Below are 23049 nucleotides of genomic sequence, written 5' to 3'. Positions count from 1 at the left end.
TTTATATCCACTCTTGCCTTCACAAATTTATTTGTGCAAGGCCGTAGAAGCAGCAGGAAGTGTTCTATGGTTTGTCTTCGCCCTTGGTTTCTATGTATAGGCGAAGCTACACTATACACCTAGTTACATTTTTGAGAAAAAAGAGTTGAGAAAAATGAGTAATGTCACTCTAGTGTCTCTCAAACCAACGTGAGGCATGACACCGGGGGCAGTTTTTGTAGCTTGGCATGACGTTGCCCCAAAATGGCAACTCAACTCCCAACGATTATGTGTTATGTGCCACATTAGGTGTATATTTTTTTTATTTTCAGTAATTTTTCAGTTGTAATGGTTGCTACTTTACACAAAGCTTTGTTTTTTCTCATTGTGTAGTATTCGATGTCAATGCATGCGTTTCTGTGTGTTAGTTTGTGTGTGGCCACTACTTTTGAAGTGTGTGATGGAGGGCTTTCTCACTCACCATCAGTTGTCTGCCTGATTGAGCGACTGGGAGCTCCAGCAGGCTGGAACAAATTGCCTCCGATAAAAAAAAAAAAAAGTCATTTGTATCCTAACTTCTGTGGATAGAATACAGACCAGCAGAGGAAGAACGTACTTAAACACAAACATACACACACGTATGGCATAATAATGAGAATGACCAGGCCATGCACAAATGTAGATACAAAGCTGCGGCCTCAGATGCATTCTTCTGTTCCTAAATCTTAGTTTTTTTTCTTGAAGTATCTATTTCTCTTTCTAGCACAGGCACAACACATTCATCCCTTGTTCGTTCTAATAATTTTCGTACAAGCTATCTGTGACTCTCACGGTGTGTGTTTATCTCAGTGAGGATATTGGTTGCCGATCATAAATAGCTTCTCTCTGATGGGGTGCCATCACAGGCAAGCGGAGAACTCAGGGGAGGAAAGGAGGGGGTGGAAAGAGAAAGTGAGGTGTGTGTGCGAGGGAAGGGTGACGGAGGATACAGAGAGATCAAGAGAGCGATTGAAGGAGGAAAAGATAGAAAAAACGCAAGACAGATGGAAACATGGGTTATCTGCATCACGGCATGTGTGACAGGTGTCAGGGATGCGCTCTTAAATGCAAACACCCATCCGCCAAGCAAGAGAAGCAATGTTAAGGCACTCAAACACAACCATGCATGTGGATGGAACCGCAACACAAGCTGATGCCATGAAAACGAAACAGTAAATGGGGCTCCATTCACTGCAGTGAAGCTACTGTTGTTTTAATTTTCAGTTCATGGTGTTTGCTTTTAATGCAAACCGTTCTGCTGATAAATTCAGTTTTCCACATTACTGCACATTACCTCTGAGCTAATTAAATCATTACACTAAGAGTCATGCCACAATAACTAATCTTCTATTACACAAATATTGTTTTGTTTTACAGTTTCAAGGAGTTTCCAATTAGCAGTTTTATCGATTACCATTGATCGCCGTTGAAACCAATTAAACTAACACCTGCAAAGTTTTTACATTGACACCTCCTCTGCCATACAAAGCATGTAACCCTCTTCCTTGTAGACTTTTTTATAAGAAGTTTCCTTGATGGAAGATGGAAGTCTAAAGTAATCCTGGCTTTGTTCAAATTTAGTAAAACCTACAGTGTCAGCATTTTAAAGCTCACTATTTAACATGTTTTTAGAATTTCACTCCATCTGGCCAAGAGGTATTTCCAGCAAGTCCCTGTACACAAAATAAATATATACAATATATGTATATATATGCATCCTGATGATTGAGACATTTTCTAAAATGTAAAAGTGCTGTCGTGTCAAACTGTTCACTCAAATGCTCATTTATTCATTCTGAATCCCTCTACTTGGAAGTTTGTTTCATTCTTTTAACATTTCCTGAAACAATGTTCAATATTAAAAACCTTTCAGCTCCTCAAAGAGCTCATAAACTGCATTTTCTTTGGGCTTTGTGAAGCAAGCAGTGTTAAGTTTAACTGGTGATGAATTAAAAAAATAGCCAAATAAAGTGAATTAGAGCGTCTATCCATTTGTTTGGTTACTGTTGTGGAAATTCACATTCTCCTGAATGTACCCCTGTATGTATTGGAGTAAATGCAATGTTCCTGTTGATGTTTTTTGGCTTTGTTCCTTCATGCTGACCACAGTTTTTCTCTCATATGTTATCTTCATATTATATCGGAGGAAATTCTTGCCAAAGTGCCGAAGCACACAGACATGCACAGGTTTCCCTCCATCGGGTTTGATGAGCTGAACGAGCGTGAGTGCTCTGCATCTTGCATTCCTCCATCCTGTCTCTGCACGCTGCAGCAGTCTTTGTCCTTCGATCGATTCCAGCTTATCTTCCCGTAAAGCAGGACCTCTTTTCACTCCTCCTCGCTTCACCACCTCATTCCCTCCTCTCCACCCTTCTCATTGCTATCGATCAGCCTGTGTGTTCAACAAAGAAGAGAGCAGGCTGTGGTTAATGTAGAGCCAGGCTGAAGGAGCCTGCCGTACGGTTCCTGTATCGCCTCTCACTCTTAATGGGTCCAATCAGATTCTAATAGACCCTGGCTTACAGCATCAAGGCCCACCACTCTCTTCTGACTGGTCTCACCTTTCACTTCCTTAACTTTCAGCAAATTTCTGTCTGCACTGTATAGTATATCAGCCAAGTTGATTTTTTGCTGATCGGGGGTGGGGCATACATTTGTTCACCCATAAGGTATTAGCTTCTGCTGAGTGTGCACAGGCTTTTTCAAAAATGTCTTGCTTTGCATTTTTCATAGTGATGCCCATTCATTCACGGGAGCTGCTCAGTAGAACCACAGTTGGCTAATTTTGGCCTCTGGGAACTGCCCAGTACCCAAAAGCTCAAGTCTTTTATTATGTTCAGACTTCTTTCAGTCACTGAACTCATAGGCTCATAGTTGGTTATGCTTTTTGCTTCATGGCAGAATAAATGCTGTTGACCCAGGGGGAAAGTGACGCTCAATTTCCTTCTTACCTTTGAGAGATTTGAATTGCTTGAATGGTTGATAAACAAGTGGAAAAAGGAAACAAGCATTAATCTTTCTGAATTCAGAGAGATGAGGGAGAAAAGATAGCATGGTTATAAAAGTAGACATTTACTTATCTTTACTTTATTGTGAAAGCAATTTTACAAGAAAAACTAGAAATGATTACGCTATAAAGTTACTTTTAGCTAACGATGCTAATGTTAGCCAAAAGGTTATATATTTTTACAATACATAAAATATTTAATTAATACCTTTTTAGCTAACTTTTTAGCAAGATTTTAGCATTTAGCATTTTCCCTCAGGGCCACAGGGTACCTTAAATACACATGTGGTCTTACATTTTATCGATCAGTGCTCCCTAACAAATGGGTCACAGCTTCTAAAGAGGGCTGCAAGGAAACTTTGGTGACTTGCAACGTTATCATAAAGAGATAAAAAATGAAAAAAAATCTGCTTCTAGTAAATTCCACGCATTATTTTTTAACATGTTTGCATTTTTCTTGGCTTTCGTGGAACACAAGTTAAAATTTTTTATGTCCAAACAGACAAACAATATTAATGAATCTAAAAAAAAAAGTTGTTCTTCTTCTACCTCTCATTATAATTAATCTAAACAACTGTACCTGTTTAAGTTTCACAGTGCGGCCATTCTGATACTCTTCAACAACTCTGAATAAGAAGCAGTTTAAATTCAACTGCAGCAGCTTTGCGCTGGTCAGCAGTCATGCTTGCTGAAAGAGTGCTTATCTTGTTAAAGTGCTGGACCACACAGTTTAGCGTTTTGCCGATTTAGTTTGTAAAAACAGTATGGCTATACTGTATAAATACATACACACACTGCTTTTCCACTATCACTCTATAAGGATCTCTCCCCGGCCTGCCCACCACTGAGAGGTGTGTGGGCTGCCGCTGTATGAGTCCAGCTACGTGTAACCTTTCTGCCCTGTGGCCCCTCACTGGGATCCAGTGCTCTGGACTCAGTGTGAGCTCCTCCCAAAAGAAAAGGTTTGAATTGAGGAGAGAAGGCAGCGAGAGCGGAAAGGAAGAGGCAAAAGCGCTACCGGACAATTAGCCCCCCAAGGAGCATAGTAGGTGGTCTCCCCAAGCCAGAATATACTACGAGCATCTCAGAGACTGGCAGCCACCTAGAGAAACCGAAGTGAGAGGGAGATGGTGTGTGTGGGGGCGTGTGTGTTGTGCTGATTGTAGTGTTTTGCATTCACACACCCAGCGGTTGTTGTTCCGAAATGAGACAGTATGTCTGGTGCCCCTAGGCATCAATACGACTATTTCTATTATTCAGAGCTGATTATGGTGCTAAATCATACAGCAGTGAATACTTTTTAATGAGCTTTGAAATAAAACAGAGAAAGTTTGTCAGCTTTTATTTTATTTCCAGTCTTATTCTGACTGGCGGGGAAAAGGAGCATATCTGAGTGATTTGATTAGTGTGCTGGTGTGTGAGGGGCAGGTTGCAACATATGTGAATAATAAATATAAATAAATGAGTATGTGTGAGAAAGACTGCGGGTGTGCATATGACACGTGATAAAACATCCCTCTCATGTTTTTTTATTTCTTGTGTACAGAGCATGTGGTGTTTCCACATGAATTATAGATGCGTGCACGTAGCAGACCGTATACATGAGCCATTATATATCTACATTATATAAAGAATGTAGGTGTAAACAAAAAGCTGCGTTTGTCTGAATGGAATTTTGTGTGTTTTTGTAAGTGTGTGCGCTAGCCTTCTGATCATAAGCCAGTCTGTTGCCTTGAGCACGGCAGATCGACATGTAATCATGGACTAGTGTGCACACACTCATGCATGTGCATCGATGATAGGTCAAAGCACCATCCCAACATCCCCCAGGCCTGCACACAGGACAGGCAGGTCGAGGCAGGGCAGGGCACACGTGGTTTTTATGATTTCTCACTGCACTCATGAGCTTGTCAGAAACAAGAGACGCCATGCTGACAGCAGAAGGCCGACCAGAGAGAAAAAGGGATCTAGATGGAGAGGCCAAGAGATTAAAAAAATCTCTTTTTCTACACATTGTGTCTGCTTGCAAATAAGTGATTATTGTATGCTTTTTGCAGTGTTTTCCTTTCTCAAATGTCAAGTAAAAAAAAAAAAAGTCACAATAAAGTTAGAAGTTTAAGAGATGTCTTTTACTGATATAGATCCTCAGGATGTTTTCAATTGGCTCTATATCAGTTATACTGAGAAGTGCTGAAATAGCCGATAACATCAAAGCAGACGTTCACCCAATCAGTCAACCCAAACTCCGGTCCCGACATGCTCAAACTGCGATTAATTCCGAAAAAATTTCTGATACATCACTTTGATAACCAGATTAAATTTATGATAATGCATACATGCTCTGTTTACATTTTAGCTTTCATTTTACCATATCTAAACTAACTCATCAGAATGTGGTAAATGCATAATCAGTAGACCAACAAGCTTTAAAAATAATGTTGTCCAAGCTTGTTGAGGGTTTTTAATCTAATCTAATATTCTGACAAGATCTGCTCATTTCACTGATTATGGATTTAATCACAGAGGTTGATGCACTGATGGAATTCTTTGCTCCAATGATTGGCTGGAATTAAAACTGTAGACCTCCAGGGCACAGAGTTGAGATCCAACTTGATTAAAGCTGTTTATGTGCAATGAAAACTCTATAACTCAGTGTTTGGTCTTGTCTTGGGTCGGTTGTCATCTCCTCGAGGCTTATAAGAATGGCAGCAAAGGAGTTTCATATATTCAGTCAGACATCCGTCATATATCATTGACAAAGCTATTTTGTTAGCACTCAGCTGTCTTTGTACACAACCTGCAGACGAACAGAAAAAGTACCATTCATTTGGAGAAGTATTCATCATTCCATCAGTCTTTATCATTTTCCTTCTAGCTCTAACTCAAACATCAGACTTTTCTGTTTCTTAAGGCTTTGTGTGCGGTTTGGGCAGCTAGCGTGCAGTGAATTTAGAATATTTTTGTTCATTTAACTCAGCCACCCGCTGTGGATGGCAGCAGTGGTCTGAACTAAAATGTATTGGTTAAAAGTCTCACAAAAATAAAGATGGTTCAGAGGTTCAGTAATCTGCAAAAAAACTGACTAAAATAACGTTGTATGATAACCGCAAAGACTTTGAATATTCCATCATCTACGAAATATATTATCATCAAAAGATTCAGAGAATCTGGAGACCTCTCCCTGTGCAAGGGACAAGCAGAAAATGAATAATGGAGGCTTTTGATCCTCTGGCCGTCAGGCAGCACTCCATTAAAAAACAGACATGATTCTGTCATGGAAATCACATCATGAGCTGAGGGCACTACCAGAAATCACTGGCTGTGAAAACAGTTCATCGTAGCCTCCCCCATAAATGCAGATAGTTCTCTATCATGCTAAGAAGAAGCCATATATAAACATGTTTCAGAAATGACACTTTTCTGGGTCAAAGCTTATTTAAAATGGACTATGATGAAGTGGAAAACTATTCTGTGGTCATAATAATTTAAATTTGAAGTTCTGTTGTTTTGAAATAAATGGACACTGCATCCTCTGGACTAAAAACGAAAGGAACCATTCAGTTTGTTATCAGTGCTCAGTTCAAAAGCCTGCATCTCTGATGGTAACGGGGATGTATTAGTCTCTATGGAGCTGGCATTGTATTCTGTTTTTAGTTTATATTTCACACATCATACCGACTTCATAGAATAGAGATTGTATACAACAATTACATGAGTCAACTCTGGCATTGCTTTAGGATGTTTTTTGAGTTCAGTTGTTGTGCCCAGTATCCCATCTGCCTCCATCACATGTGAGTCTGTCACCGCAGACCAAAAGCACAGATGGTCCCACCGTCCAATTCGCTGGACATCAGTCTGTCCAGTTTCATCTCACCCTCACCCCCTCCTTTATCACTTCCTCAGGTCTGAGCAGGTGTTTGGCCCGGAGTCAGAGCCCAAATCAGATCCATTTCATCTGTAATCAGCTGGAGCCCCTGGCACTGATGGAAGAGATCAGAGCACTGATCAAAGAATTATAAGCTGGCCACGCCTGACCAGCCGACCATAACAACAAGAACAAGGCGGCGAAGCGGACTCGGGGGTGGGGAATGGGGGCAAGTGAGCAAGAGCTACAGTGCAGAGGGGATGAAAGGAGAGAAGATGGAGATTTGAAGGCTTACAAAGTCTCTCAGGGCAGGGACATGAAAGAAGCAGGGCTCTGAGGGAGGTAGTGGTCAGGGAGGCTAAGAAATTACACAGCCAGCTCTCATGGGTGTTTCTTTTTTGTTTTGGTTTTATTTTTTATATTTCAAGTCAAATGCCATGCTGAGTTCCTCTTCAAAATGAGGTAATTAGGATGAGCAGTGAATTCCAACTGCTAAATTGATAGATTTGAAATGCTTATTGCCCCTGACCTAGTTTTCTATACTTAAGTGTGTGCAAATCTAGGAAATCATTTGCTCAGATGCATTCAAATTAATAGGCGGTGCACGTATTGATGATAGAGGTGTTAAAGGGGATTTCAAGTTGTTTTTGAAAAAAATGAATAAAAAAATAGAAAAGTATTGAATGTTTCAGGGGGACAGAACATCTGTCACGATCGTATGGTCCTTTGCATTCATCTTCTGCAGTCATATGCACTCTGTGCAGCTGATCAAATCCCTCTTTGATTATCAGCCTTTCATCTGTGCCAGCTCAACACAAACACACCACACAATCTGCCAGCACACTCAGAAGGCCACAAACACAAAGCTCTTTAATGTCAGTTGGTCAGCATAAAGCCTTTTATTTCCACCTGTATTCACAGATATGCTAGTTAATGCTATCACTTAGCTGCAGAATGGCTCAGGCTCGAGATGGCTTTAAACTGTCTGCCAAGACCCTCAAACACAAACACACAATACGTGCTTTAAAGGCCTACAGAAAGGTGATTTTTTGCACAAAACTGAAATAGCAGATCGATTCCTTATATACCATGGAATTTTTTTATGATTTTAAAATAATTTTAGGCCCCTGGATAGTCCTGATTAGGCCCAATAAACTATCACCACATTTGACTCGAATTTGGCAAACTGGAACGACAGGTGCGTGACGTCACGAGTGCCAGCTGCTGGAACAATCACCATGTCTGATACTCTAGTTCTAGTAGCGAAGCCAGCAGTTTGCCAGACCTGGACAGCTTCTTCACGGCAAATTTCGATGTGTGCCGCGGGACGTCGCTTGGAAATATAAAACGTTGGGTTCAGTGCAGTTTTTATTGCGAGTAGATGTACGAAGTGCGTGTGTTGCCCTCAGCACCAGCAGCTCACACCACCGGGGACAGAGGAAGCAGAGAGACCTGCGGTCGGACAGGAATCCACCTGGCGGAGAGCGAACACACTCTCCGCCAGATGGAGAGTGGAAATCAGCCGGCAGAGCGATCATGTCCACGTCGGGGCTCTTGATGATCGCTCTGCCGGCTGATTTCAGGGCAACCATCCCGCGGTGTGTCCGCTCTCCGCCAGGTGGATTCCCCCTGAGTGTCCGCACCGCAGGGAGCTGAACACGGCGGGATGGCTCCGGCTGATTTCACCAGAGAGGAGGCAGGCGGACAGGGAGGCACAGACACAAGTTCCGACCGCAGGTCTCTCTGCTTCCTCTGTCCCCGCAACATTTGAAACTTTTCAGGTGAGAAAGTAGTCGTTTAGATCCCCAACGTGTTGAAAACCTGACAAAATACCGGCTGTTTACCATTTTGTTCCGACGAATTCGGCGCTGCTAAAGCTAGCCGCAGTGAGCAACGCACTTCCGGTTATTTTGACAAAATAAAATACCCGTTGCCTCTATCATAGGGAAAGACATTACGTGCTGTTGTTTTGAAAACAGGAAGTGAACCTACCCTCGTTGTAGCTAGCTTGAAACTGCGGTTTTGACAGGAAATGACGGTATGCTGGGTTGCCGCCGTCCTGCAGTGCTTCTGTCTCGGCTTGTATGGTGTCGCGGGACAACTGATTTGTCACTCACAAAACAAGTTAAATTGTCGCTAGATTCAGCCAGATTGAGCCCGAAAGTCGCTAAGTCGCTAGATTTTTTTTTTTTTGTCGCCAGAGATGGCCAAAAGTCGCTAAATCTAGCGACAAAGTCGCTAAATTGGCAACACGGCAGCCAGGAAAAACCATGGCACTTGTGACGTCGCACGGAAGCCCCGACCCAGTCTGGAATTCCAGGAAGGTTTCCTAGCGGCAAATTCAAAATCGCAAATTTCATGCGTTTATGAAATGTTTTGGTGTAGAGTCCAATGATCATTATTGTTCCTCTGTGTATGTATTATCATTATGTATTGGGTGTAGTGTCAGCTTTCTGTAGGCCTTTAAGTGTCCACCTGTCTCTTTGTGCCAAGACTCACAGACGCTGAGTGTGCATGATATCAGATGTGTGCTTGTTTCACTGTCAGTGGAGTGCCCATTAACTCCACACTCTAAATGCAAAAAGCCCTATATCAGCTCTGTTGCCTCCATGTTTCTAATCACTGTTCTCCTGTTGCAGGCATGGTTCACAAACATGAGTGAAAGGAATATCTGAGAGAAAGAAAATGGCAAGAAAATGCACACATCACATCCCACAGATCACATCATCAATTTTACAGGAAGTGCTGTAATACATCTTTTTCTTGTCCAATATTAAAGTCATTTTGCTTTGGACCTACAACCTTAAAATCACTTTAGTGATGCATCCTCATCCAGTATGTTTTTCTCATTTTTATTCCAAAGACTTAGCCAAAGCTTTCATGCTGTTTTCTTCAAATCTTCAAAACTTATTTTGCTGGACCTTCGTGTTTTTAAAAGTTGTTCTCTGATTTCATCTGTAAAATTCATTGAAAGTGGTGACACCATGATACCTTTTCTCAAAGGCCCTCTGGTTGTTTCATAGACTCTCAGATAGCATTTTGAACCCTTCAGAATACATTTGAATCACAAAGATTTAAACTGGGTAACTCTAAAGCTTAATTTATACCTCTTTTAACTGCCCTTGCGCTTGCATTTTGCGCTTGCGTTAAAGTGATGGTTCGGAGTAGATTCAACCTGGGGTCATTTGAACCGTGACATCCAGCCAAGTAGCCCACCCGAAGTTTTTCCGATATTGGCTGAACATCAGCTGAGTTACTGAGTTATCCCGAATAGCTTAGTACAAGCGCTAATGGACCCTGGCAGTATCTCCAAAATTACCACACTAAAATCACATGCCATGACACCAAACTTCTACAGTAGTACAAAAGTATGTACTCACAAAACGATGCATTTGGAAGTTTGTACATAGTCCAGGAGTTTATTATTATCAACACAAGCCTGATAGCTTCTCTGCTGCTAAAGCTGCGTCGACGTCACTTCCTTGATCTGGGAGCTTCAATGTAAGATGAGGGTTGATCTACTACTGTAGACAACAAAGCAAGGCTGCTCAATTTCTCCATTGATAAAATAAATTCACAACTCTACAACATAAAAATTCATAAAAATTCATGTAGAATATAGCATATACTTTATTTTAACATTTACCAGATGTAAGATTTTAACAGGGTGTCAGTACCACAACAACATCAAAAAAGTATTTTCAATCAGTTCTAACAGCCTTTGTAATTATCATTTGAATTAAATCAAAATATATTTATTTATTACAATAGAAACAGTCTTTTTTCCAGCATTTTTTTTTCATTCTGGTGCTTTGTGCTACCACATTTCTTCTCTTGTATTGTCTGTTTTAATACTGGCACTCATTTCCAAAAAAAGTTAATTTGTGTGGATAGCATGTTCAAGTTATTCAGAACGAGACAAATCTTTCTAAATAAATACTTTTGTCCATGTCACTACGTCAACACGTCACCATAGTAGCACGCCAATATGCTAACATGTCTCTATGCTAACATGTCACTCTGCCAACATCTCACTATGCTAATATGTCACTCTGCCAACATCTCACTATGCTCCAGATTTTAGCAGGTAAAATGTTTGCCATGCTGACAATTTAGTTTCACATGTTAACATGCTAACATTACCACTCAGCACTAAAGGTGAGGCTGACATGGTGTGACTGGATTTGCAGCTATGTGTTCATAAACCTGCTTATACAATTTTGATCAATGAGATCAAGATGTATATGCAGTTATGATCAGTGTTGGTCAAGTTACTTTTAAAAAGTAATTAGTTATAGTTACTAGTTACTGCTCCCAAAAAGTAATTGAGTAAGTAACTCAGTTACCACATTGTAAAAGTAATTAGTTACTCAGCGAAGTAACTGTGGCGTTATTTTTTGTGTTCTATAACGCTGTTACGTTCTATAACATCTTTAACATCAAATATGTTTATATTAACTGATTGAATTCATTCAAGGTAAACACAAGAAACTTGTGCTAAAGGGAAAAAAATGGACTCAGTGAATATTTCCCTATACTCCCTATATAGAAGATATAAAAACACTATATACAGTAATTTAGAATATTCTGTATTTATTTGAACTCAATAGATTGCAGCCTGCCATATGATGCATAGAAATAAATTAATAAATCAATTCTGACCAGAAAAATCAAGTGTTGTTTGTTTTCGAGTGGCTCCGCCTCCTTCCCTGGGGCTCACGCTAGCTGCATTTGGGCTTGGTGTTGGGTTAGCTAGCTGCATTTGGGCTTGGGGTTGGGTTAGCAGCTGCAGAAGCAACAAGTGCTTCATATTCGCATGGGATGATGTAAGGTGCTTCATTAGATTTGAGTTACTTGAGGTAGACGTGGATAAAGTTTTTTTACCTGGGCATAGCGTGCATGTTACATACACATTCTTGCCTTTTATCTCCACGGGTGAGAAGTAGTGCCAGTAAATACCGGAGCCGTACGGCTCTGGAAATTCCAGTTAGAGAACGCTACCTGTGAACTTCCCTGGCTTGTCGCCGCTGTCTTGTGTGTGTTTAGCGCGTGCAGTGAGACAGCGCGAGTAGGTCATCCGCCCACCCAGCCAATCATCGTCGCATTTGCAACGCTGTCATCATCCCCACCCCTGCTCTCTCCAGGCAGCATGCAGCTGATGTGTAGCCGAAAGCCTACAACCAAATTGTAGTAACGCGCCACTTTATATTCTCAGTAACGATAACGGTGTTGTAACGATGGGGAAAGTAATTAATTAGATTACTCCGTTACTGGAAAAATAACGCCGTTAGTAACGCCGTTATACTTAAACGCCGTTACTCCCAACACTGGTTATGATATCATTTAGTTTTATCCTCTGGAGAATACTCATTTCCATGAAAAATTGAACAATAGCTGTTAATAGATTTAATTTTTTTTTAACTTGATGTAGGTGCTTGATGAAAAGTTAGGAAATTACTGAAGTCCTCAGTGTCTTTCCTCTGCGAATCATGAATGTCTGTAAAAACATTTCATAGCTATCCTTTGAATAGCAGTGGAGATATTTCTGTCTAGCCTACTAGCATTGCACTCAAAGCATTGGGTTTTTTTGTGTACTTGTGTGAATATTATTTGTTTTAATTATCATTGTTATTATATTATATCATTATGATTTCAATAAACCCTACTAGTAGTTATTAGTTATTGATTTAAGGATTATTTCCTGTCTGAAAAAATGTGCTAGGATATTCAGGAGACACCCTTTGTGAAAAGTGAAAATTAGCGTTGACAGTTTTCAAAAACCTGTACATGTTAAACCATTAATGCAGCAACTGCTCCTGCTTCCCACTGTGATGATTTCAAAGTGAGGAGAACGCACCATAAAAGTCCTTGAGCTGCTCTCACTCTTTTTGTCCACAAGGTGTGAAATCGTTTGATCCAGCTTATTCCATTTAGCTGAAACAGCCTTTGTGTGTGAAACAGTTTTCATTCTGGGTGTGTTTTGAAATGCTGCTGACACAATAAAGGATGTTGGGAAAGGGGGGAGGATGCAGGGTAGCAGTAAGGAAGGAAGGAAGGAAGGAAGGAAGGAAGGAAGGAAGGAAGGAAGGAAGGCTGCTGATGTTAGCCTCTGTGTTTGTTTTGCATAGAGGGGAGGTAAAGGGTGGGGGCTGTCCAAATCCATCCTGTCGATACGTGTGTGTGTGTGTGTGTGTGTGTGTGTGTGTGTGTGTGTGTGTGTGCGTTGTAGTGGGCAGTTACGGGTTAATGGATACTAAATCTGCCCTAGTGTGATAGTCACAGTGGAAGGTGGATGACAATACACTCAGGCTCTCACAAAAAAATTATAGGTTGAGGTTAAAAGTCAAACAATGCTTGGAAGAACTAACAGTCACTTGGGACTGCACCAAAGATCATTGTGTCTATGTGTGTATGTATGGTGGGTGAAAATGAAGGACAGGAAGAGAGCAACAGAAACCAGAAAGACACAGCAGAGATGAAAAGAGGACAGACAGATTGGGGTTGAAAATGTTCTTCCTCTTTTTTCCTACCTGGCATTCTTTTCACTTTGAAACAATCCTGCGTTGCTTCTCCCTACGGGGACTCATGTCACCCCTCAATTTCCTAAAAACGATGCTGAGCACACACACACACACACACACCATAAATACTCAATGACGCAAACTGACAGACGCACACAGGAGCAAGGCAACCTAATCAGAACATGTGGCCTATTTCTCTGCATGTTTTAATGAGGCCTTCATTGTGGAGTGCAGAATGAAACTATTAGGTTGTTGTGTCGCAGCTCATTAGCCAAACCAGGCACACCAACACTAAAAGATTTGATACCACCTGCAGAGTTATGCGACACCGTAGGACCTTAAAGAGCCTGCAGTGACAGACTGAGCAACTGACTTAATTTGGTCATCAGGGGAAAGCCATACTGAATCCCGCTTCTTATTACACAGCAAGGGATCATGAGAGTTGGTTTGATGGCAAGAAAAAGAAAAAAATCATCATAAGCCGACACCAGCTGTCTCACTGGTGGCTCGTAAAGTTCCCTGCAGATGTGCCTTGAAGATTCGGAGAAAACTTTAAGCAGCAGAGTCGTGTCAAATGAAGTGAAATAGTCAGCAATGAAGAATACAACTGTAAGTAACTAATTTGGTTTTACTTATAGGGAATAGCTGAACTTCTCTATTAGTACTGGTATATGCTTTTACTGCAGCTAGTACAGAGTCTACCGATGCAACCCTCCGTTTATGATCTTACTGATCAAGCTGCTGCTCTCACTTGTATCACAGGGGAGTAGGAGACATTAAAGTTTAAATGCTGCGTTTTCTACTAACAGAAACTTAAAGAAAAGGAGCTGAGTCTGCCTTTCAGAACACTTTATTAATATTAATGTATGTGAGAGACTTTGACTTTTATAGTAGTTTTGCAACTTTTTCTCTTTAAATCAAAGACTGCAAAGAGTTCTAATTCAGTCATTAACCACTGTTTATGAAGCCTCCTGATGGCAGACTTTACTATCCTTTTCCTAGACCAAATCAAAGCCAAGGTGAATGTAAACATTGCCTTTAATCTGTTTGATTAATTAATCATTCCAAAGAAAATGTGCCAGCTTGAATTTCATGAAACATGGTGAAGAGTTGGAACATGTAGGCCAAGAAGGAAAACAGTAAATTTAGGTGGGGGTTGGGATCATTTCATTAAAATCTGCAAAACTACAGTGTTGTTTGGTTCTCCTTACATCCGTGTCAAATCTCTTTGTCACCGACATTTACAGTCGGCCTACCTCTTGTCTGTTTACTCATTATGTGTTGTGTTGCACTGGATACAACAAGGGATTTTTGTTTCTAAATGCTAACGTCCAATCCTCGTTGATTTAAATTGATCTTGAGTGAAAACTTGTGCGAAATCTTAAAAACAATCTATCATTTCCGTGTTCTCATTTAGGAGTCAACAGACCTCTTTGTTTCTTGTGGAAATTCAAAGATAAGGCTTAAGGGTGATAAGTGTTTTCTAAAAGAGGAAAAGATCAAGAATGGGGGAAATAAATCATATAAAAGCTCTTAAATGTCAACCTTTAAGTCTCGAAAGGTCTTACTTTAATTGTAATCATTACTAAATGTTATATTTGAATATTGAAGGGAATGGGGTCAACGGTTAGTTTGCCACTAAACGTGCACACCACCGCTGAAATTTTCTGGATATTTTCTGCACGTGAGAGTACAAACGTCTGAAATTTGTGTAGACTTTACCCAACAAGTCTGTATTTTTAAACTAATTAGCCCTCGTGTGAAGCAGGTAACCCTCTAAATATTTGCAGGTGAGAATGTATGGTGATGATGTTCCATACTTCCATACATTTGTCATAAAAACAGTCACTGATAAGAAAGAAGCCTGATGTCCTGTCTTCCCTCTTCATTCTCTCACTTGCAATCTCCTCATCTCCCGTGAAGTGTTTACATGCTGGCTCTTCAGGGTGCCCATTTTACTTCTTTTTTGTCTCAGCACAAAGATGAAAGAGTGGTTGTTGAGGGAGAGTTATTTTGTCTTCATTTTTCTCAGTGGCTCTCCCTCTTTTTTACATCCTTTCGGCCCTTCATCTTTCTCCATCTCCTTCTCAATCTCTTCTCCGCTCACTCGAGCGTTGGCCCGGCAAGGCCTTCCTCATCGATCCAATAAAGCCAGTGGCTGCCACTGCGAGGCTTGAAGAGCTTTATACCAAACCAAGCATTTAGGCACGCTCTTTAACAGCGTGGTCTGATCTGGAGTTGAAGGTTTTTATTTTTTTTATTGTTTTCTACTCAAATACATAATCAATAACAGTCACACAGGCTGAACCTGAACACACAAACACGCAGAAACTTACACACACAGGTTTCTGAATCTCAATTACCCCCCATGCCAATCCACCAAAGAGACTTTTTCTCTGCACTGAAATTTCTTTTCACATTTGGAGATAGGTGATTGAAAAAGAGAAGTCCAGTATGTTCACTCAACATACTGAGATAGTTTTATCATTTTGTGCTTGGTTAAAGGTTGACATTTAGTGCCTGGTAAAAACTTAATGGGTTCTCTTCTCCACTCAGCATGCATCATCAAAGGCTGGTGCAGAAGGGGGAATCTTACAGTGTGTTTCAATGCGCTTAGTGTATATTTCCATTCCTCTGGGGAGGTTTTGTCTCCATTATAGCACCAATATTCAGAGGGATCACTACTATTTCCTTCATGTGTTACATTTGCCAAACAGAATGCAGTGATTTGAAAATCTCATAAACCAGTAATTTATTTACAATAAAACATGGGAAACATCGAATGTGAGACGATGTTGAAAGTGAGAACTTAACTGTTTCACAAAAAATATCAGCTCATCTTCAAATTTAATAGCAGTAACATGTCTCAAAAGTTGGGACAGATCCATGTATATCACTGTGTAGCTCTTCTTTTAACAAAAGTCCTTAAACATCTGGGAGACCAGTTGCTAGACCTTTGGGAGAGGAATGTTGTCCCATTCTTGTCTTATATAGGATTCTAGCTGTTCTACAGTCCTGGGTCTTCTCTGTTGTATTTTGAATGTTTTGAACTGGTGAGAAGTCTGGCAGGTCAGTCCAGCACCCGGACTCTTCTACTACGGAGCTCTGCTGTTGTAATAGATGCTGTATGTGGTTTAGCATCGTCTTGCTGAAATATGCAAGTATTTTCCTGAAAAAGATGTCATGTGGATGAGAGGATATTTTGCTCTTGATACCTTTCAGCATTGATGGTATTTTTACTGGCTGCCTGGTCTATAGATGCTAATGCGCCCACATGCCATCAGAGATGGAGGCCCCTTCTCCTCTTTCTTCAAGAAGATCTGCTGTCCATGATTTCCAAATAACTTAAAATTTCATTTAATCTGACCACAGAATAGTTTCCCCCTTGCTCTAGTCAATTTTATTTGAGCTTTGGCCCAGAGACGACAGTGGAGTTTCTCAGTCATGTCCACATATGGCTTCCTTGTATGAACAAGCTTTCATTTGCATATGTGGATAGCAAAGTGAACTGTGTTAACAGCCCATGATGATATTTCCATTACAGAATCATGCCTGCAGTGCAGCCTCGGGGCACAAGGATCATTCAACATTTATTTTCATCTGTGTCCCTTACACACACGTTTCCAGATTATCTGAATGCTTGAATGATCACTTTCACTATTTGGTATATGTTCTGTTTTCTAATGTAAATAAAATACTGCTTTATGAGATTTGCAAATCATTACCTTTTTGGAATTGAAGTAAGGTGTAACTTCTGTAATTGTTTTAACATTAATGAAGAAATAATTGGACACTACATTAACCTTATTGAATGGAGGTTTAATTGGTACTACCGTAGCTAAATTTCAAATTGAAGTTAAATGTTCAGCCCTTTAAGTTACAAAAAGCACTTGTTTCTTTGCTCGATAGTAGATTATGATATTTGAGGTGTCTATTTGTGAGATTTTTGTTCCAGTTTAAATGGAAGAAAAGTGTACTGACTCTTGTATGTGAGAATAAGGCACTTGAAAAATGACATTTAAAACTGAGTTTGTCATGTAATCATGGGGCCTCCTATGAACAGTTCTCTACTTGAAAAATAGTCATAAATGGCTACTGTGGACAGAACATTTTGTCAGTTCCCATTAAGCTTTGAACTCAGCTTCCAGAGGTGAAATCGGAAGCTTTAGATTTTTTTTTTAGAACCTTTCAATATAGACAATGTTGCCAAAAAAAAAAAAATTCTTCTTGGGTAGACTCATGAATCCTTTTGTTAAAAATCAGCTACAAACCTTTTACAAAGTAAATAAAAGTATTTCCAGGAGTAGATGTTGGAGTAAGTAAGAAAAGGTTTTTTTTGTCATTTGGCCCAGTGGTCACCAAGTCACCCAGTTTAATCAATTCTCCACTTTACCTAACATTTAATTCCACCTCTAATTTGTGTTGGTACAAAAACAGCATCATTCTTGCTCTGTTGGTTATTGCGGTTTATTAGCTTATTGTGCTACACACCAAATCAAGACCTGCAGTGAAATATGATTTAAAGAAATAGTGGATTTTGGTGATTCCAACATTGAAGTAGAAGGTACTAATCAAAAATTAATTTGATTTTATTTGGCTGCTTATGTCTTATTTTTCAATGCCTGACAACCTTCTTGAATTTGAACATACTCATCTGGGGTAGTAAAGGTTTCAGGGCCAGCAGGTCCTCACAGGCACGCACAAACAAAGTCTGTAGAGTCTCATTTAAATGTGATATTTCTTCTGTTACCCTGTGTGTTCGTCTCACATACAGCACAGTAACAAGTCAATCACCCTGTGCTGTCATTGGACCGTAATGCTATGTTTTAGCCGCATGCTTGACATGTTCATTAGGTATAAACCGATTCATTTACAACACTGTGCTATTGGATTGTCCTTGCCTCGACATTCATTTCCCAACACACTGGTTTTTGATGCGTTGCCAGTGCCAATTAACTCTGATAACTCAGCACCAGCTTAATATACTGCTGCTGAATTGGCTTGACAAGACTGCGGCGATAAGCTATTTCTGAGCTTTCCAAAGCAGCGATAGCTGAATTATCACTTAAAGTCAGGGAGTGGCAGGAAAAACTTTCCTGTTTGACCTCCCAGGCCAAAAGTCATTAAAATATTTGCTTTGTTTTTGTTGGCAGATGCACACATAGGCACATACACTGATTACAACTATCTGTGAAGGCTTTAACAGTTTGCATAACTCACTCCTGCTTTATCTTATGAATTTTGATGACCGTGTTCAGTTTTATATACATGTTTAATTGTTTTTGCAGCTTAAGTTTTGTATGGCTTTTTTTTTTTTTTTGAAAATGCGCATGTTGTAAATACTGCTCTGACAGAATTGTTTCTCATATTGAACCGAGCCAATAAAGGGAATGAATTGCAACTTCCAGCTGATGTGTTGTTTTTCTCTCGCCCTAACTCAGCAGGCTGCCAGGAGCTGGGCTGCTCTCCCAGTTCTCCCGGATCAACTGACTGGTCACTCAATCCATCGCTCTGCGGCAGTTCCAACGAATAGGAGCTGACATGGGAGCCATCGGCAGGATGACGATCTTGCTCCTGGTGCTGATGGTTGGATGGCAGAAGTCACTTGGTCTCAACTGGAACCCAATCCCACGCAAGACTGTTAGATACCAAGGTGAGTGAGCAAACTTATCTTAGCTTATAGAGCTAAAAACGTCTCTTTTAACCTCAGGGTTGCATTTACAGAGAATGCAGTTTTAACACACTTCTGTTTGGACATTGCATTCACATTTGATGCAGTCTGTGGTCGAAACTAATGCAAACACGTCAGCATTGCCTCTACATTGCTTGTTTGCTAACAAACAAGGACAATAAATGAATAAAGCTAATTCAAAATCCACATTTGTACCTAAAAAAACATTAAAGGTTTCTCCATTTTAGATTTCAGCATTCATTCATAGGTCAGCACTGTACAGACAACAGCAGTCAGTTTTGGATTTGTGAGTCGACGGTCATCAAAGTTGAACTTCTCAGGACAAATGAGTTTGAATTCACTTAGCCCTGCCATCACATCCACTGAGAGCAACAGTTCCATTGGAATTAAGTTATTTTGTCTGGAAAATAGTGCTGGGGATAATGCAGATTTATTAGACTGAATCCTCGGGGATAATGTATCCAATCAGACATCTGGTTCAAAACCAGTAATCGCAAAGCTGTATTCCATTACAACAATCAGGCAAGATTTTCTCTTTATGTCAGAGGTGAATGGTTTCAGGCTTTTGTCAAAGCGACCCACTTCAATAAAACAATACATCAGTCTAATCCTCTCACTCAACTGTATTCACAATCTTTATCTCGGCCTTCCCCTGCAGCCAGACTCAGCTTTCTTCGGCGAACAATGCCAGTTGTTATAATTTGAGAAAAATAACTTTTTTTTATCTTTCGACAGGGAATTTATGCTGTCTCCCTCTTGGGGATTAGGGAAATACTCTAAAGAGAGTGAAAAATATGAGGAAAAATTGTTATTTTCTCACCTCTCTCTTGCTCATATCCCACCTTTCATGCCATATCTATACTGTCTTTCCAGTTTCCTCCTGCTGTTTCTTCATGCTGTCTATCCCTCCACTCTCTTCTTAAGCTATGCGCGCTGCTCATCGTATGAACCTGAAATGCTCTCATGCCGTTTTCACAAAGGGCTCCAATTTCAGCCGCTCTTGAAGAGAATGGCGCTTGGCTTTGGCAGGTTTCAGAAGGGTGTGGGGACAATTCGAAAGCTTTCTCATGTCGCTATCACCCACTCCCCATCCCTTTCCTGCTTTTTTTTTCTAATCCTCTGTCTCTTCTCCTTTTTCTCATCAATCCACAGTGCACTCTTCAGAACTGTTGTGGTGGAAAGTGAGAGGAAAAAATGGGAAAAAAAATTTAAAATCAACAGGGTGTTGATAGTTTGTGGTGAAATACTCCAGTGCGGCAAAGCCTGAGTTGGCAGAGAGCTGCCTAGATCTGAGCTTCTTTTTGGCCAACACACAATTGCTTTAAAAACACACCATACAGGGGAAACAGAGACACACACGGTGTTGTACTGTATATGGAAGGAGCAGAAACAAATGTACTACAAAGAAGTAGAAACACAGTAAACAAAGACAATGCAAAGCTGCACCAGAAACATGGGGTTATCCCTTGTTTCTGGTGCAGCTTTGCATGTTTAAGAACTAAAAGCCTTGTCATTATACTTTATCATCCGTGATTTGAATGTTGCACTTGAGCTCAGAAAGATTCTTAACCCAGGATGATTAACAATGGAAACAAGTAGGATTATCCCACCCGCTGGTAGATTTCAACACTGGGTTAAAAAGGAAGGAGATTTTCAGTTAACTAACTTATATGGCTGTGTTCTCACATCAGTGATGAGGAGCCGAGACAAAATGGGTGGTGGGGTCTGCAGAAAGAGAGGATAGGGTCAAAACAAAGAAAAGAGACTGGAGATGATTTCTAATGGAAAGAAAGATTAGTAGAGAGACACAGAAAGAGACTGGAAGAGAAAGACCAGCAGCTGCATGCCTTAAAAGGACAGACAGCAGCTTCAGATTATGGACAGTGATGGCAGAACACACACACACACACACATACGTACGCACCGCACTGAAGGCCGTTCACCCCGTGTTGCGGCACAGCATACACATTAACATGTATGTGTGTGTGTGAGTGATTTACTGTGTGCATGTAGTAAGACTGACACAAGAAGATAGGCAATGAAAAACAAGTGAAAGAGAATATGGGGTCAGAGAGGGTGTGTGTTTACACCTATTAGTGCAGCGACTGTGTGCGTGTGTAGCTGTGAATCTGCCTATCTAATCCTCCTTTGTTTATGTTAGTGTGTATGTGTGTGTATTGCTTAGGCTGGCAGTCTGATGGCTTTGGAGCTCTGGGAAGTATAGGAGTTGTGTGTGTGTGTGTGTGTGTGTGTGTGTGTGTGTGTGAATTAGGTGGGTTATGCTGGGGCAGAGATGGTTGAAAAGATAATATTTACCCCCACCCACCACTTCCAACCCCTATCCCCACCCTGCAATTACATGAGGCTTACATGGGGTTGCAGAAGAAGAAACACAAACATCCTCTCTTCTGTTTCTCTATTTCCCTCACTATCTATCCACCACTTCTATTGCTTCTTGTTTTCTCGTCTTCTTTACTTCAGGGAAAAGAAATCACTGTTAGCCTCTAATGAGACATTTTATGTACACACAATATATATAGCCCTCGTAGAGCTGCTAATGAGCGCTGCAAATTTACATACTTTTCATTTTTCTTTCATATTTTCCTCACTCTAATCTCTGACAAAGAGCATGTATCTTGATTTCGTCCCACTTTTATGTGGATAATATTTCATATTTATGTTCATAATGTACAAGTCTCTCATTCATCCTTTTTTGCTGAGGTTTTTCTTATCCTTACATAGTGACATTCTACAATTTTTTCCTTCAAAACTGCCAGAAATAGCTATAGCTATTGTCGGAGCGTTCAGTGCAAGTTTCCTGGACGACCTGAATCTTTAATAGCAAGTCATGAATGGATCTTTTCCACAATTACCTAGATAATTTCGACACTGTAGTTTTTAGTCAAACTTTCTAAATTAGGACTAATGGGGCCTTTCTTGGGGTCTATTTTAAACTCTGGATTAATTCACATTCTAAGCATTTACAGTTGCAGGACTTTGTATGTGGGATCATGAGGTGCAACAGTGTGGCAGTCAAACCACATCTCACACAAGATATGCTTAAGAACTGGTAACACAAGCAAAACTCATAAGCAGGATTCAGGACAAGTCACTGCTTTTCAACTTATGAATGAGTTTAACGTTGGGGTATGAAACCCCACAACAAAAAGAATTCAAGTAATAAGTGACAACGTTTGGCTAGCCTGACTGCTATTTATCCTGAGACAATATCTATTAATTATTGATTAATTATCTTACTTTGTTTTTGACACAATATTGCTATATTACAGCTTCTCAATCTCAGATAGATGACAGCATCAGTTGCTAATGGATGTAAAATATGCCAAGCTAGTGTTCTCTTTTCTATAAGGAAAGTTTATTCAGTTGAGTGGAAAATCTGGAATTTCACCTGCTTTGTTTTGCACAAGGACTCGCGTGTGGTACCACAGTGCTACCAAGCTGGGGTTACAACACACATAGAAGAAGACTCACTCACTTTTGTTTTCTTTCTTCAATTCAGTTCAATTTTATTTACATCGTGCCAAATTACAACAAATGTCATCTAAAAGGATTTTAAAAAATACAATCCAATTCTACCCAATCAGAATCCAATTAATTGTAATCCAATCAAATCCATCCATCCATTTTCTATACCCGCTGAATCCGTCGATCGGGTCGCGGGGGGGGCTAGAGCCTATCCCGGCGGTCATTGGGCGAGAGGCAGGGAACACCCTGGACAGGCTGCCAGTCCATCACAGGGCCACACAGAGACAAACCAGACAAACAACCACACACACACTCACACTCACACTCACTCCTAGGGACAATTTTAGAGACACCAATTAACCTAACATGCATGTTTTTGGACAGTGGGAGGAAGCTGGAGTGTCCAGAGAGAACCCATGCATTCACGGGGAGAACATGCAAACTCCACACAGAAAGGCCC

At 40.5% G+C, this 23049-nt stretch overlaps 1 protein-coding gene across 1 annotated transcript in view; it reads left to right on the top strand.

Annotated features, from left to right (window-relative positions):
- sema4c (sema domain, immunoglobulin domain (Ig), transmembrane domain (TM) and short cytoplasmic domain, (semaphorin) 4C) overlaps positions 1–23049 on the top strand; it is a 90251-nt gene that overhangs the window by 29674 nt on the left and 37528 nt on the right. Inside the window, exon 3 of the mRNA XM_075468325.1 lies at positions 18853–19064. Coding sequence (XP_075324440.1) covers positions 18953–19064 — 112 coding nt within the window. The 5' untranslated portion in view covers positions 18853–18952. The remainder of the gene's footprint in view (positions 1–18852; positions 19065–23049) is intronic.

Source organism: Odontesthes bonariensis, chromosome 6 (assembly GCF_027942865.1).
Source record: "Odontesthes bonariensis isolate fOdoBon6 chromosome 6, fOdoBon6.hap1, whole genome shotgun sequence".
In the NCBI taxonomy this organism is placed as follows: Eukaryota; Metazoa; Chordata; class Actinopteri; order Atheriniformes; family Atherinopsidae; genus Odontesthes; species Odontesthes bonariensis.
This window is presented reverse-complemented; position numbering and strand designations above follow the sequence as displayed.